Genomic DNA, 14,237 nt, shown 5'->3' on the forward strand with positions numbered 1-14,237 from the left:
CTGTGAAATGTCAGATCTAAGCAGAACAATTTCCTTGCCAAAAAACATTTACTGCAGAAAATGTTAGCTGGGAAGTCTGAAAAGGAGATAAAAACCCAACCCAATTTTCTGCTATTCAGTTTAAAGGCAGACAGGCTTTTGATTTGCTCTCTTTTATTGATATCCTTGTTTTTGTTCACTGTTTCACATTCAAGGCAAACTGCATACGAAAACGTTCATACACTTCATATAGTTCAGAAGTTGGAAAGAAGTGGAGGCATTATTGCTATTGATTTCAGTAACATGAATTCAGCAGGTTGCTTTATTTTCATTTTGGCAAGATAATAATTCTTATAAATGCTATTTCAAGACAGAACTCTGTCCCCAGTTTATGTTACACTCCCACCATATGTTACATAAAATGCTAAACTGAGTAAGTTTTAGAGAAAAGTCTTTATTGTGTCTCATTTTCTTTCAAATATGACTAAAGGAGAAAATGATAATAGACACAAAGCTGCATCCACATTTAATTCTACATCTCATTCCAAATATGTATTTCAAAATTGTTCTGTCTTGCCGTGTGATGGTCTTGCTGACGGTGTGTGAGATGCTAACTCAAATGTAGGTATGAACACATCACAGGATTGGAATAGCAGCATTCTTTGAGCTGTCTGCAGAAATAAATGCCTACCTCACAGGCAAAGTGAAATGTTCACTTTCCTACAAAAAGAAAGTCTAGTTATGTTTAAAACAAACTATATGGAGAGTATAAATCCTGAGTGCTTAGGTGAACATTGTTCAAAAGAAAAATCCACATGACTTTGAAAGACTGGTCTACCTTTTTCAAAAGAGAGAAATATTTTTGAGTAAATGTCTTGAATAATAGTATTATGTGATTCAGAATAGAAAATTACAGGCAAAATTGTACAGAGCTTACCGTTCTCCTCCACTGCTTAAGTAGCCAAATGAACACAGATTGTGTATCTATGGAAAAATGAAATGACAGCTTTTTAAAACATGTCATCCATCCCCTTCCATTCTACAACTAAATATGCACATCTTCAAAATACAGCAAAAGATATGGAGCATAAAATTAGGAATATATTATCTGTCTATATTTAAAACAGAATCAATATTTAGAACCATTACAGGAACATCAAGGCGCTGGCACAAGCGAGCAGCACTTCAAGGCTGTGTTTAAGAGTAGCTTCTAACTGCAGGCCTACCAACCAAGTTTCCTTTTTCAACTAGGAAGAAACGATAACATTTACAGGTCAAATGTTCAGATATATTTAGCCATGCACATGAAGCTGGCTTTCTAGATAGTGTTTAGAAGTCTTCTGGGGAAAATGGTCTGCAATGGAGGACAGGGAGCTGATTATATTTGCATTTGCATGTGTGCTTTGCTGCCTGCCACTCAGAAAAGGAGGTGCTGTGCATGGAATCTAGCACCTGCTTTCTACAGAGCACTACTGTAGTCTCTCTTATGTGACCTGCTGTGTGCCTGGGCAGATTCGGCCTTTCTCCTGCACGGGATGCCTGAATGCATGGGTGCAAAGGCACAGCTGAGAGCCTTGCACAAACAGCAGCTACCAAAGAGTCTGCAACTGCAATAGCAAAATCTGCAGGCTGGCTGATCTGGGGATGTTGTGCACTTGAGGATTTGAGTCTGAACTGTTTTAAGAGCAAGTCTGAGCTTGTATGCTGGTACTGCACTTACGAACTCATCTCCCCAGGAGACTCAATCCTACTGGAAACCTGCAGAACTCAGATGCAAAGTCCAACAGGATCTCTTGCAAAGTGTAAAGGCTGAATCCAGGCTGAGGCTTGGGGGCCTGCAGGGCACAGCACACTTAGCTGGGTGCTCACTGCTCAGGCAAACTAGTCTGTTGCCAAATCTCTTAGAGGTCCTGCTGTGCCAGGGGTTCACACACTCCCTACACCCCCCACACCCCCCCCAATACTGAGGGTGCACCCAAGTTTTGCAGGAAGGTTTGCTCCAAGGGAAGGACTTCTGCAAGGCTGCCGCAAAACATACTCTGTTGCATGTTAGAGTTGTTTCAGAGCAGCAGATAGATGTTACCTGCTTCTCTTGGAACTAACTGGTAAAAAACTGCACAGCCACTTGGTGGTTTATCTTTATGGTATACTCTTTAATGTAGAAGAAGCTGTTGGCACCTCAGGATTTTAAAACAGAATTAGCTATTGCACATGTGAGAAAAAAAAACAGCACTTTCATGCTTTACGTTGCACAGTGAAGAGTTTTCTCCTGGTAATGGGCTACTGTGTAAACCATGGTTTTGTAGCTACCAGCAGTAACAAATAACAAGTACTTTCTAAGCAATACTGAACTGGAGCATTCCTGTGTTCCTAATTGTAAACCTGTCTTTGTTTTCAGAGAAGAAGGAATTCTGAGAGAAGGAGACAGGTCTTTCCAATGACATATGCTTTCTGCCTTCATCTCAGTACCTTGTTTTGAAAAACAGGATGATGAAAGCAGTCTTTTCATTCTGCTGGGGCAGATGCTCCTGATCAAGAGAAGCATGCTGCAAATTAGAAACAAAACGGAACTGAAACCCTGCGCATATTACAAGTAAATGCATGAGAGGTATGAAAGTGAGTGCAAATGTTAAAGGGGCAAAAGGGAAACCTGTCACTTAAGGCAAATTGTAAGGGACACTGCTTTTCTGTTCCATGCACACCCCACCTGTCCAGAATTCCCCATCTCTGCATGTACGGGCACAGGGAAATGTATCCCTCCTACTCTTGCAGGCAGAGCCTTTTATCTCTTTATCTCCAGCCCCCATGGCTGAGGTCTGGGTCCAGCCCGCACCGAGGGGCTGCAGGGGGAGGTGAGCAGATGCAGCCGTTCCTGGCTGAGGGAGGGGAGCCCAGCGAGGCCAAGGCACCTCCTGAGCCGCAGGGCATTCCCACCCGCTGCCATGGGCTCTCCTGCCCCGCCCGCTCAGGTTGCTACATGCTGGGGTAGCAGCGGCCATGCCCTATATAAGAGCCCTGAGGCGCTGGCCCAGCCATTTCAGGGTGATTAGCTGGGACGGGTGTGCCATGGAGGCAGAGGAGGCAGCAGCTGCGGCAGCGAAGGCAGCCCTGCGCACACCCAAGTGCTCCCGCTGCCGCAACCATGGCTTCGTGGTGCCGGTGAAGGGCCATGCCGGGCACTGCCGCTGGAAGCTCTGCCTGTGCGACAAGTGTGTCCTCATCACCGAGCGCCAGAAGATCATGGCGGCCCAGAAGGCCCTGAGGCAGCAGGTACCTGACCCCCCTGTTGAGCCAGCCGCTGGGCTCGTTCTTCTGAGCGAAGGCTCCGGCGCAGCCAGTGCTCCTGAGCAGAGCAGCCGTGAGGGGATGAAGGACGCCCACCCCACCAGCAGCAGCAGCAAAGGCACGGCATGCAAGGGACCACTGCCACCGCCTCCCAGCGGCCCTCCCTTCTGGGACTATGGTAAGGACCTGTCCCCAGAGTCTCTTCCCTGTCTGACATTCCATTCCACATTCATCCTCTTCCCCTGTCAAACACTTCCCCTTGTGCAGGTTGCACTCGCTGATTCCTCAGGCTTCTGAGAACCATTCATGCTGTCTCTCCTGCTTTCCTTCCTCAGGTACCCAGCTTGCATGTTGAATATGCAACCCTGCATTTGTTTTCCCTCCTGCAGGGTCTGCAATGCAGTCATGCAGCTCTGCAGCAGCAGGAGCAATGTGCTGAACCTTGCTGCTCATTGCAAAGTTGAAGCTTGATCAAGCAGCTTTTCTGTAAGAGGGAAGTTAGTGTGAGAGGGAAACCAGACTGTGATCCAGTGTGTACTGCAGGTGCTCCTGCATCTTCTCCGAGTGCTGTTTCGCTGTTTCTAAATACACAGGCACAAGCCTCCAGCAACAAAAGTGCTAAAAACCTCAGTAAATGGGGAAGTTACTGCTGCAGTTTCCTGAAGCAAGCATTTTATGGTAGCATTTTAAAAGAAAGAGACCTTTTGGCCTTAATTCCCATAGCAATCTGAACTTGGCTGGGATCACTTGGTTTAAAAGTGTATGTGTTGCGTAAGGGCAGAGCATAGATTTTTGCAGGTGGAATAGTTGTATGGTCAGTGACCTCTTAAATTGCTTCCTTTAATGTCTTTCATGTGACTTGTCTCATTTATTACTATTTATTTCAGTAACTTCATGCTATTACTGTTTACTGTAGTAATTTTACAGAAATCCCTACTGACTGCGGTAGTCATTAGTCTGAGCCTCTGGAGAGCTGGAAGCCAGCAAGACAAAATGCTGTTCTGAGAACCCCAGAGGAAAGACTCATTTTGGACATCCAGTTCCCACCTAATCTGTCAATAACTGTTCCCCCTTTCCTTTTTAGCTTTGTTTCCTAAGAAAATTATGTTTATGGATGTGTGCCTGTCAGTCCTTCCCTTAATAACATTTTTAACCTGCTGACCAACTGAAAAGGTGAGGGACAAATAGTATTAATTCTAGTACTCCAGAAGTCGACCTACTCTCAAAGCAAATTCTTCCAGTTCTGCACCAACAGGAGGGTGTGCAGACAAGAAGGACCCTATTTATATTCAAATAATCACTCTCTGCATTTGTAGACTTCAGAGAGGCTATATGAGATTCCAGATGCCAGATAAAAAAGGAAATAACTGATTTCTGCATCTGAAATTGCCTGTGTATGTCCCCAAAACTGAGCTTTTATCTGTAAATTAACTTACGAAGTGATAGGTAGGACTAAAGTTAGAGCTTTATTCTTTCTGTAGGTTTTTGGTTTAAGTTCTGCTAGAGTTAAAAGCCTCAAGATACGTTGCTTTGCTGTTGATTGTGTAGTGAAAGAATAAGATTCTGCATCCAGTGCTTCGCTAAGGAGTAGCTTCACAAGGCACATGTAGAAAAGAACACTGATCATTCTGTGTCACAGGATCATTTGCTGCACCTTTCCTTACTTCCTTAAAAAAAATGACCAAATAAATTCATGAGGAGCTAAGCATGAAACCAAAGGCCAGAACCTCCTGCCCAGGAGTGGAATTTGGCCTTGCAGCTACATCTGCTGAACTCCACAGAATTACATGGATGCTTTTATTTGTTCTCTCATTTTTCCTAGCTCACTCTGCTTTTCCTCCAGAATACATGGTCAAACCAGAATACCTGGAGAGAGAGCCTCCAAAAGTGTACCCTGGGTGTTCTGGGGTATATCCTTACCACCCATTTCCCATGGGATTTGCAATCAGTGAGTCAAGCTGTAGAGGAGCATCATCACCTCCAGGGATACCACTTCAGAGAGGTTTCCGACACATTCCTAACAACTATAGGCCAGGGAACGCAGCTTCTGTGTCAGTAAGTAGCAGTCTTTCAATTACCTCTGGAAACACTGCTGTCTACTTTTAGCTGCCTTCTTGCTGTTAAAGCACCCATGAAAGTTATTCTGCTTATCATAGCATTTATATATATATATATATGTATAACATTATCATAGCATTACCTCATAGCATTCTGGTATGTTATGCTGAAGAAAACATTAGCAAATGGTGGTGTTAATAGTCTGATGGGAACCCAGAAAAGCAAACCCATGAACTTGCAAGGGGCCAGATCTTGTGAAGTGTTCTGGGGCTTACATATCCTGCTGTCATCTGCAGCAGCCATTTGGAATAATGGCAGCTGGACACTTAATATGGTTGTGTTGTGCCAGTGCAGATGGCACAGAATGTACATTGGGAGGTTCTTCCTCAGTGCAGGGCACATCTAATGGGGAGGGAGAGTGTCAGGGCTTAGCCCCAGCCGCAAAGAGAAACAGATTCCCTGTCACATCTTAGGGATTATTGAGAAAGAGGCTGGCTTGCAGCACTCTGAGCGCCAGATAAATTATTCTTGCACACAATGCCTTGTCCAAACCATCTCTGTATGTGGGTTTGAATTTCATTTTTAACTGTTCTGAAATAGATGGAAAGATCTTACACGTGTTCTCTGTATCAGGGTGCATGGCCAGAGCCAAGAGAAAAATGCCTCTATTTCTCTCATGCTAGTGTTTCTGAGGGATGGAAATATCTCCTTCCGTGTGGAGTAAGTTTTATCACACTCTTATCAGGTCTGGGGATCACAGAAGACCCTGGCTGTGGGGCACCCTGGCTGTGGGGCACCCTGGCTGTGGGGCACCCTGGCTGTGGGGCACCCTGGCTGTGGGGCACCCTGGCTGTGGGGCACCCTGGCTGTGGGGCACCCTGGCTGTGGGGCACCCTGTGGGAGGTGGGTGCCTCACTTCCCTGGGCTCAGAGGAGAATCCATAACTAGCATGGAGATGGTGGCAAGGAACATTTTGCTAGGTTGCCTCTCTGTTGCATGAAGACTCCCAGACTTGTTCAGTGACAAGTGTACCATGTCACTGGTGAAGGTGAGCTTCCTCCTTTTAAACCAGCTGCTCTAATGAGATGTGACAGGTGACAAGGACTTGGACAGTTTCAGCTATGACATAGTCTGAGAAGCTGCTACTTCTCAGTTTCAGCTCATTATACTGTACACAGGCTTTGCACTTGCCAATACATGTATGGATGTGGCAGTATATGGCCAGAAAATGGACAAAAAAAAATATTCACAGGTAAAAATTCAAACATAAATTGTTTGATACTGCAGATGTATTCTGGAGAGAGCCTTTAGATGGAAGATGCTTTTCTTCATGTGTTTCCGCAGATTCCAGATGGAGGTGGAGATTTACACCAAGGATACTACACTCCTCTGCCTCAGTTCATCCCACCAAGTCTTCTGCCAGGGATTCATTACATTCCACCTCCCCTTTCACTGAATGTGTTGGCTGAAACAACCAAGGAAGCACAGGGTAAGGGAGTGTGAGATGAGCCCTGGAAGATCCAGTTTTCTCTATCTAAACACAGATGTGGAAGCCCCAAGAGACCCCAATTCTAGCTAGTTTGCAGAGGCTCCCGGATCCCTGTGATAGAGGCAGGACAGATCCTGAAGTCCCAGGAGGGATTGTCATCTTGTCTAGGTCTGGGAAGGGCTCACTTAGGGGGAGCAGCCTAACATGCTCAGGCTTTCCAGCTGAGAAACACCTCAATCCTGCGCAGACGCTGAAGACTATTCCAGTATACGAGCTGTTGATGTTATCAAAATGCAAATATTTTTCTAAATAGCCAGATTGCATGACATGTTTTCAAAATTATTTGGCTCTGTTTCAATTTAGACAAAATCTTTTAAAAAAAAAGAGGACTAATAGCATAAATAAGACAAAATTTCTTGCTCATCCGAAAATCCTACACTTTAATTGCTGTCAATGAAAGATTGACTTGTTTTATTGAATCTCACAGGATTTTAAATTTACAGCATAGGTTAAGTCTTTGTGCCCCTCTTTTTTGAGGTCTCTTTTGTGTATTGTGCCTACATGTGGACATAGTTGTGGTTATATTTGCAAGTTCTTCATTTGGTTGCAGCTGGCTGTGACCACAAGAGGGTAGAGCTGCTCAGAGAATTAATCACTGGCACTGGATGAGGGAATAGCCAGTTTTAGTTAAAAGTCTTTCTAAAAAGGCAGAAAAATAAATACAACTGCATTTCTTTTCTTGAACATGAGAATAAAAGATTGTAAATCTATATATGAAGCAGTTTATAATCACCCAGTGAAAAATCAAATCTCTTGTATAAGAGGGAGGAGAAATACAGTACAATAATTCTCATTTGAAATAAAAAGATGCTGATGGTGGTTATGTAGGACAAAATACAATTAGGGTGGGTTTTTTTTTTTGGCCTGGTTTCTCAACAACATAAGGCTCACGCAGTCTCGTTTTCTGTTAATGTCAGGCCTCTCATAACTTTTCAACCCATTAGTTATTTTCAGCCAAACATATCTGTTGTGATCACAGGCCTACACAATATTTATCTGCAAGGGAAGCAGATGCCTCCCACACAACCATTTGTTTGCAGCCATGTCATGGTGTTTGGCTGGCTGTCAGCTTGCACTCAGTTCCTGACTGACGTGTGGGTACTTTGGCCAACAACCAAATGCCTGCCTGTCAAGCCAGCAGTGAGCACGTATCTCCAGAGCAGTCGGAGCATACCTGCTTCTTGTCTGGCTGGAAGGCCAAAGAAAAGGAAGCAAGAGATTTGGTGGATAAGGGGAATATGAAAAATGTAGCGGTATGTGTGTACAGACATCACAGAAATGTAAAGCTACTTTTAAGATACTCACAAAGGCATTAGGACTTCAGTGCAGCATGTAGGAGATCCTGGTGAAATGACAGGACTGTGTTTGAAGGGAAGAGAGGAAAACAAGGGCTGGCAGGCAAACCAGAAAGTGTATGTGAGGATTAATGGGGTTTGTGGTTTGGAGAGGACAAAAGTTCTGGTGGAAACTGCAGTGGCAGAGAACACATAGGGAGCTGCAGCTATTCTGTTGGAGTGTGTGAGAAAGGGAAGGAACTGGGAGTAGCAGCCAGATATGAGGGACATGGAGAGAAGCAGTGGCATTGTGTGAGGAGAACACAGGAAATCCAGTCCTGTATTGGTGAAGTTGTACTGGCCAAACAATCGTGAAAACAGGCAACTGGATAGAGAAGAGAGGTCGTAAGAGCACCCCCCCAGAGAGCAAAATGCCATCTAATGATCTCAGCCCTTATTACACACTGGGGAAATGACAACTCAGGCACAAAGCCATCGGAAACAATGCATCATGGATTGTGCTGCTCGGAGAACAATCCAGTTTTCTTAGTATTCCAGAGAAAGTACAATTTAATTCCACTACATTGCATTTGTGCTCTGGGGTAAGCAGTAATTTGGAACTGTCACCCAGTGAGGGGGGATATTTCTGCATGAGGTCATACACAAAATAGCCTGCAAGCAGAAGATGCAGATGTAGAGGCAAGCTACAGTGAAATCATTAATTCTTTGATTTTGGTATTCAAGATGCTTGGAAAAATAACAGTGCATAGGAGTGTGTTAAGATTGCATCCTGTCTTTTTTCCCCAAGAAAGGAACTGAGTCAAACCTGCAGTCAGACTTGGGAAGATCCTTCCTCCAGAGTGACCTCTGGAATAGAGGTGAAATGGGCTGTCTTGCAATACTGTTACAGGAAAATGGATATAGAAAACTCTAGCAGGGGTCAACTGGTGAAATGTCTGTGATCTCTGCCCCAGAGGGAATCCAGGATGAAGACAAATAAAAAGTCCTATTTGAGAAAGGTTTTCTAAGGCTAGAAGCTGCTACCAGAAACATTTGAGTCAACAGTTCACTGCAGTTGAATGACTTATGCCAGTAAGGCTACAACAGTGATGTGACGTATAGGCCATGTCATTACACAATCCAGTATTGATTAGTAACATTATGGAAATTTGACAAAATAAACACAAGGTATGTCCAGTAGAAGAGCCAGTAGACCATCTGAGGATGGAGCCTATTGCAGATGGTTGGCTTTCTAAAAGAGCAAGCAAGCCACAGAAAAACCAGCCCCTAAGTTGGCTTGGTGAGGAAATGAGGAAGCTTTTCATTCAAATTGGCAAGTAAATACTTTATAAAATGAAAATTCCTAGTTGGATTTGAAGCAGGGATTATTCAGTCTGTCATGGCCTTTGAGACTTTACAGGAGTGTTAAAAATGCATGGCATAGAATCACTGTGGTTAAGTGGGCAAAAGAGCCTATTCCAGTGAAGCTTCAACACTTGCCATCTTGAAGCACACTTGCTACATTTCTTTAAGCATGGCTGAAGCAATCAGCTGCTGTCTGAAGTGCAGGATGTCAGCTCGCAGAGCTGCAGCTCTCGATGTCAAGCACCTTTTAATTAACTGCACTGAAAAACAAACTGAAAATGTGATTGATACCGAGTATAATGGAAACAGAAATACAGGGTTTGGGGCTTGTGTCTTTGTGTTTAACTCTGACCTTTTTCTGCTCTTAATTTGTGTTTCAGCTACTGAAGCTGACAGTCAGGATTCAGGGGAGGTTTGTGAACCTGGCCAAGCATCTTCCCCAGAAGAAACAAGCAAAGATGAAGAATGTAGAATGTATTCTAAAGAATAAATGGGCTGGAGAAGAGCTGAGGAGCAGGCAGTGCTATTGAGAGTGTTAGTTAACTTGAGGGTAGAGTGACACTTAGTCACTGAGCAGTCACAACCACTGGAAGAAGGGGGTTAGTCCCCTGCCTCACTTTATGATCATGTTAGAGCTACCAGGCTCACGGCACTGCCTCCCTACCACTGTAAAGCCCTTGTTCTTAAAAAAGGTTTTCCAGAGCCATGGTAGATCGCTTCCCGCTTAAGCAGGTGGAAGCCGCAAATTATTATGACTCTGAATTTGTTTCTGTTGCTGAGGTTAGATGGCTCCCTGACTTTGGAATAAGGTCTCTGGAATACGTGCATTCCATAGCCTTCTCCTGTTCCTGACAGTAGTCAAAATGTGTTGTTTTTATACCAATTTGCTATAAAGAAAAGCTGGTTCTGAGTATTATGGAAGAGTTAAGTTGATGTGGAGCCTGAAGACAGTCTGGGTTCCTGATTTACTTGGCTGCCTATGACTATGATTCACTGGATTCAGCAGGGTGTGGGAATAGTGGGTGCTTGTCAAGAACGACATGGGAGGAATTTGCAGCAAGGTATGGTGCAGGCTGAAATCCAGTGCCTCTGCATTGCTTTTTGGGTGAACCGCCTTTAAAGCACCTTCTGTTCAGGTTGAGGACAGACTGATTTCAAACACAGGCTTCAGCATTTTGAATATACTTGATGTTTTATACAGAATTTCAATGTTGTTTAACTTGGTACTGCTGAAACAAAACAGCTATTTGTTTCTAAAGGGCTCATGTAGACAGCTTTATATACGCATATTGGAAGTGCACTGTGGCATATCAAAGGTGTGGAGAGATTCCCTAGGAAATTAAGACAAAACACCATTTAGGAAAATAATTAGTCAAACTGATATGATGATGTTTAATTAACAATGAAAGGTACATTGTGCTACAGTTTTGCCTAGAGGAATCGGTTTCATATTAAGTGGATCAGTTGTTAATGTTTGAATAATCGGGGGGGGGGGGGGGGGGGGGACATGACGACTTTGTACAATTAAAAGAGATACATTAAACTGTTGGTGTGATTTTGATGATGTGAGGCTTTCATATCTACACACGATTTTCTAGCCAAATAAGATAGAAGATGTTGCCCTGACCAGCTCTATGCAACAGACTTGTCTGGAGGGAGATTTAGGCTTCAGTATTTTTCTTCTACAGCTTTTCCCTGCTGCTGTCGTGATGAGCACAGTAAAATAAACATCCCTCTTTTCTGCTGCTTGTACTAGTAAGCCCTTGCTCAAGATGTAAAGCAATTGTACTAAGCTTCTCAGTTATTTTTTTCAATGCAGTTGATGATCTGCTGGAATACCTTCCAGCACTTGGCATTTTGGGTCAAAAATAACAGTGGCAAACTGAGACCTGCCAAGAGGAAAAACTGAAACCCACCTGTCTCTATAGCAAATAATCTGATGTACAAGTTGTTATATACTAGATTTACAACAGGAGTGTTTCTCCCAGGAGGATCCCAAACCTGCTGTTAAAACTGCTGTCTGCTTGTGAAACTCTGGATACTTCTTTAAGGTGTCTGGACAGAGCAGAGCTCTTCTAAAAATAAAATAATCTACAAATAGGAATACCAGTGGCACCCACAAAGCAGGGTCCTCTGTATAGAGAGGGCTGGTTTTATATATATATAATAGAACGATTTAAGGAAATAATAAGGTATGAGACGCATGGTTGAATAGCCTCCTTCCCAGATATTTTTCTGAAGTCATATTCAGTGTTAAATTACTCCTTAAATCTCAAAGGAAATGGACTTCAGCCCATTTCACTGACTGTAACCCACAGCCATTGTTGATACATTGCATATACAGTTCTACTTTGTTGCTTCCAGATTGCCAAGCCAAACTCCTTGTTTTCCTCCATCTTTTTGGATTACCAGTGAGTGAACTAAAGCCTTTATTTTGGCTGTTTGAATGATGGCATGGCACTCCAGTAGGACTCTCTTACTGCAGTGCTGCAGACCAGTGCTCATCTCCAGAGGGATATAGTGAGTTCTTAGAAGAGCCAGAGAAAGGCCACTAAACAAAGGGGTGAAGGAGTTGCCTTACAGTGGGAGTCCAAAAATAGTCTTCAGTTTGGAGATTCTTGCACCTATCTCTGAATGGAAAAGTAATGACTTGGTAAGAGTCTGCAGTTGACAGAAAGAATTATCTTACGTGGATAATTCAAGGTTTCATTCTCCCATTTTATGCTCAGTTTGTCCTTTTTAACCAAGGAAAAAATGTTCCTTGATGACTGGTACTGTCATATTGTACACTTAAGGACTTCAAAGTGAATAATTTTAATTCCAAACTTAGTGCCAGCCAATGTTTCCAATAATTAAAGTCTGACTCCATTTATTTAAATAAATGACTTTGGGTTAATTAAATCAATTTGGACTGAAATGGAATTATGTGGATTACACAAGTCACTCAGAGGTTCATTCCAGCCTCAATCATCCCAGAATTTTATTGTTTTTTATTAAAGCCTTAATTACATAGACTTTTGGTCAAATTTATAAAATTTGGGAAGAAAAATGAGGTTTAGCTGCTTTTGAAATCTTTCTGCATGCAAGCTGCGGCTGACTGCAGGAGGAATTCTGCACATAGCATTTGTCATCGTTATTATTTTCTGATTTCTGAGGATTGACTCCCTTGCTAAATAGATCCAAACTTCTGAAGATGTGATTCCTGACACTTCTGTCAATCCTCTGTCCTCACTGCGAGCCCTTAGGTCACCACAGAGCAACAGGCTTGCTTTGTACCCTGAAGGGGAAACCCTGAAATAAGGAAGTGGTTTTTCAATGTTTCCTCACACCGCTAATTTCATTACTTTTAGTGGAATTACTTGCGAGGGTAGAGTTGACAGCGCTGGATAGGTATGCAAGTGTAGGATCCAAGTTTTATCCAGAGGTGTCTGTGACACTGTCCAAAGTCTCAGATTGTTGTAAATGTGCATTTTCTGCAGGAGCTTTGGAAAAGAGAAAACAAACCCAAGGGATTCTAGAAGGATCACGTAATGTGTCCATTCTGCAAACATATGTGAGGTTCATTTGTCATTGCCTTGCAGCAGACTTCTAGATGTTAACACTCCTATCAGCTTCTACATCTGGACTGAAGCAGGTTTTCATATGACAGTAATTATAATACTCCATGTCCTTTCTTTTTCTTCTTTGAGTTAGATGCACCCAGTTGGAAACCACTGAATCTACAAGACTTATGGCTGTTTTTTCCACATTAATGAGTAATTAATTTTGAACAGCAGTCCAAAGAAATACTTAATTTCCTACCAATAAAGTCAGGTTGCTGCAAACAGAATTCTCCCTTCCCTTAAGAAAAAATAATTGTCCTGATGGAAAAATTCTTTATGATGTGAAACATACCTATTTTGGAACAGTGGAAACATTAATTAAATCATTCTTATGGGCAAGTGGGCCTGGTTTTCCTATTTTTTGCCCAGTATTTTACTACTGCAACATTAGCATTAGTCACAGAGTTATGTCTCTACTTGGCTTGCCAGAATGTACAGGAGAAATCCAAATGTAAAGAAAGAGTGTGTGAAATTTATTCTTGAAATCAGAGTGTCACTGCACGTTTTAGTCTAGCCCAGGCCATTGAGAGAGCTCCAGATCCACCATAGAAGACCAGGCAGTGATGTGCTGGCTCACTCACCCACTGTACCCTTACAGGTATGTCTTATACATGACCAAGGCATGAAAAGCCTAGGTGAGAACACTTCTGAAAAAACGCCCACCAAAACTACCAGGCTTATTTTGTTATTTCTTCTTTTAGAACAAGTAGTATTTTCCTCTTGTTTCCCCTTGCTGGCCCTTCCCACTGACTTTTTGGATATTGCCCTCAGCTTTGGAGGCAACATTACTGGCAACCCACTGATTACATCGGGTGATCCCCTATGGCTCTAATGATGGGCCAGTTGTGATCTCACACCATTTTCATTTTTATGCTATGTACCTGTCTTTAGTGGACGCATTTCTGGTTTCATTCATTAATTATTGTCAGGGGGTTGTAGTTTTACTGGTACAATCTACTCCAAAGTGTCCAGGCCACGTACGTTAAAGTGAATACAAAACACTTCCTTTTACAAAACGTGGTTTAAATAAGTCATATGCAGGGTTTCCTGGGAGCACCTTCCTAGTTTTCTATGACACGCTGTTTCCTGTTAAGAAATGAGTTCTTTCCATCAAGATGCAAATCG

At 43.0% G+C, this 14,237-nt stretch overlaps 1 protein-coding gene across 1 annotated transcript; it reads left to right on the forward strand.

Annotated features, from left to right (window-relative positions):
• The first annotated feature begins 2,914 nt into the window (after positions 1–2,914).
• Positions 2,915–10,996, forward strand: DMRTB1 (DMRT like family B with proline rich C-terminal 1). Its single transcript, XM_062623062.1, has 4 exons — positions 2,915–3,442; positions 5,087–5,319; positions 6,667–6,811; positions 9,891–10,996. The coding sequence occupies exons 1-4, from the start codon at positions 2,977–2,979 to the stop codon at positions 9,998–10,000; spliced, it is 954 nt and encodes a 317-aa protein (XP_062479046.1). The 5' UTR covers positions 2,915–2,976; the 3' UTR covers positions 10,001–10,996.
• The last annotated feature ends 3,241 nt before the right edge of the window (positions 10,997–14,237 follow it).

The sequence above is a fragment of the Pezoporus occidentalis genome, unplaced genomic scaffold (genome assembly GCF_034315485.1).
Source record: "Pezoporus occidentalis ecotype Australia unplaced genomic scaffold, CSIRO_AGI_Poc_V1 ctg25, whole genome shotgun sequence".
Lineage (NCBI taxonomy): Eukaryota > Metazoa > Chordata > Aves > Psittaciformes > Psittacidae > Pezoporus > Pezoporus occidentalis.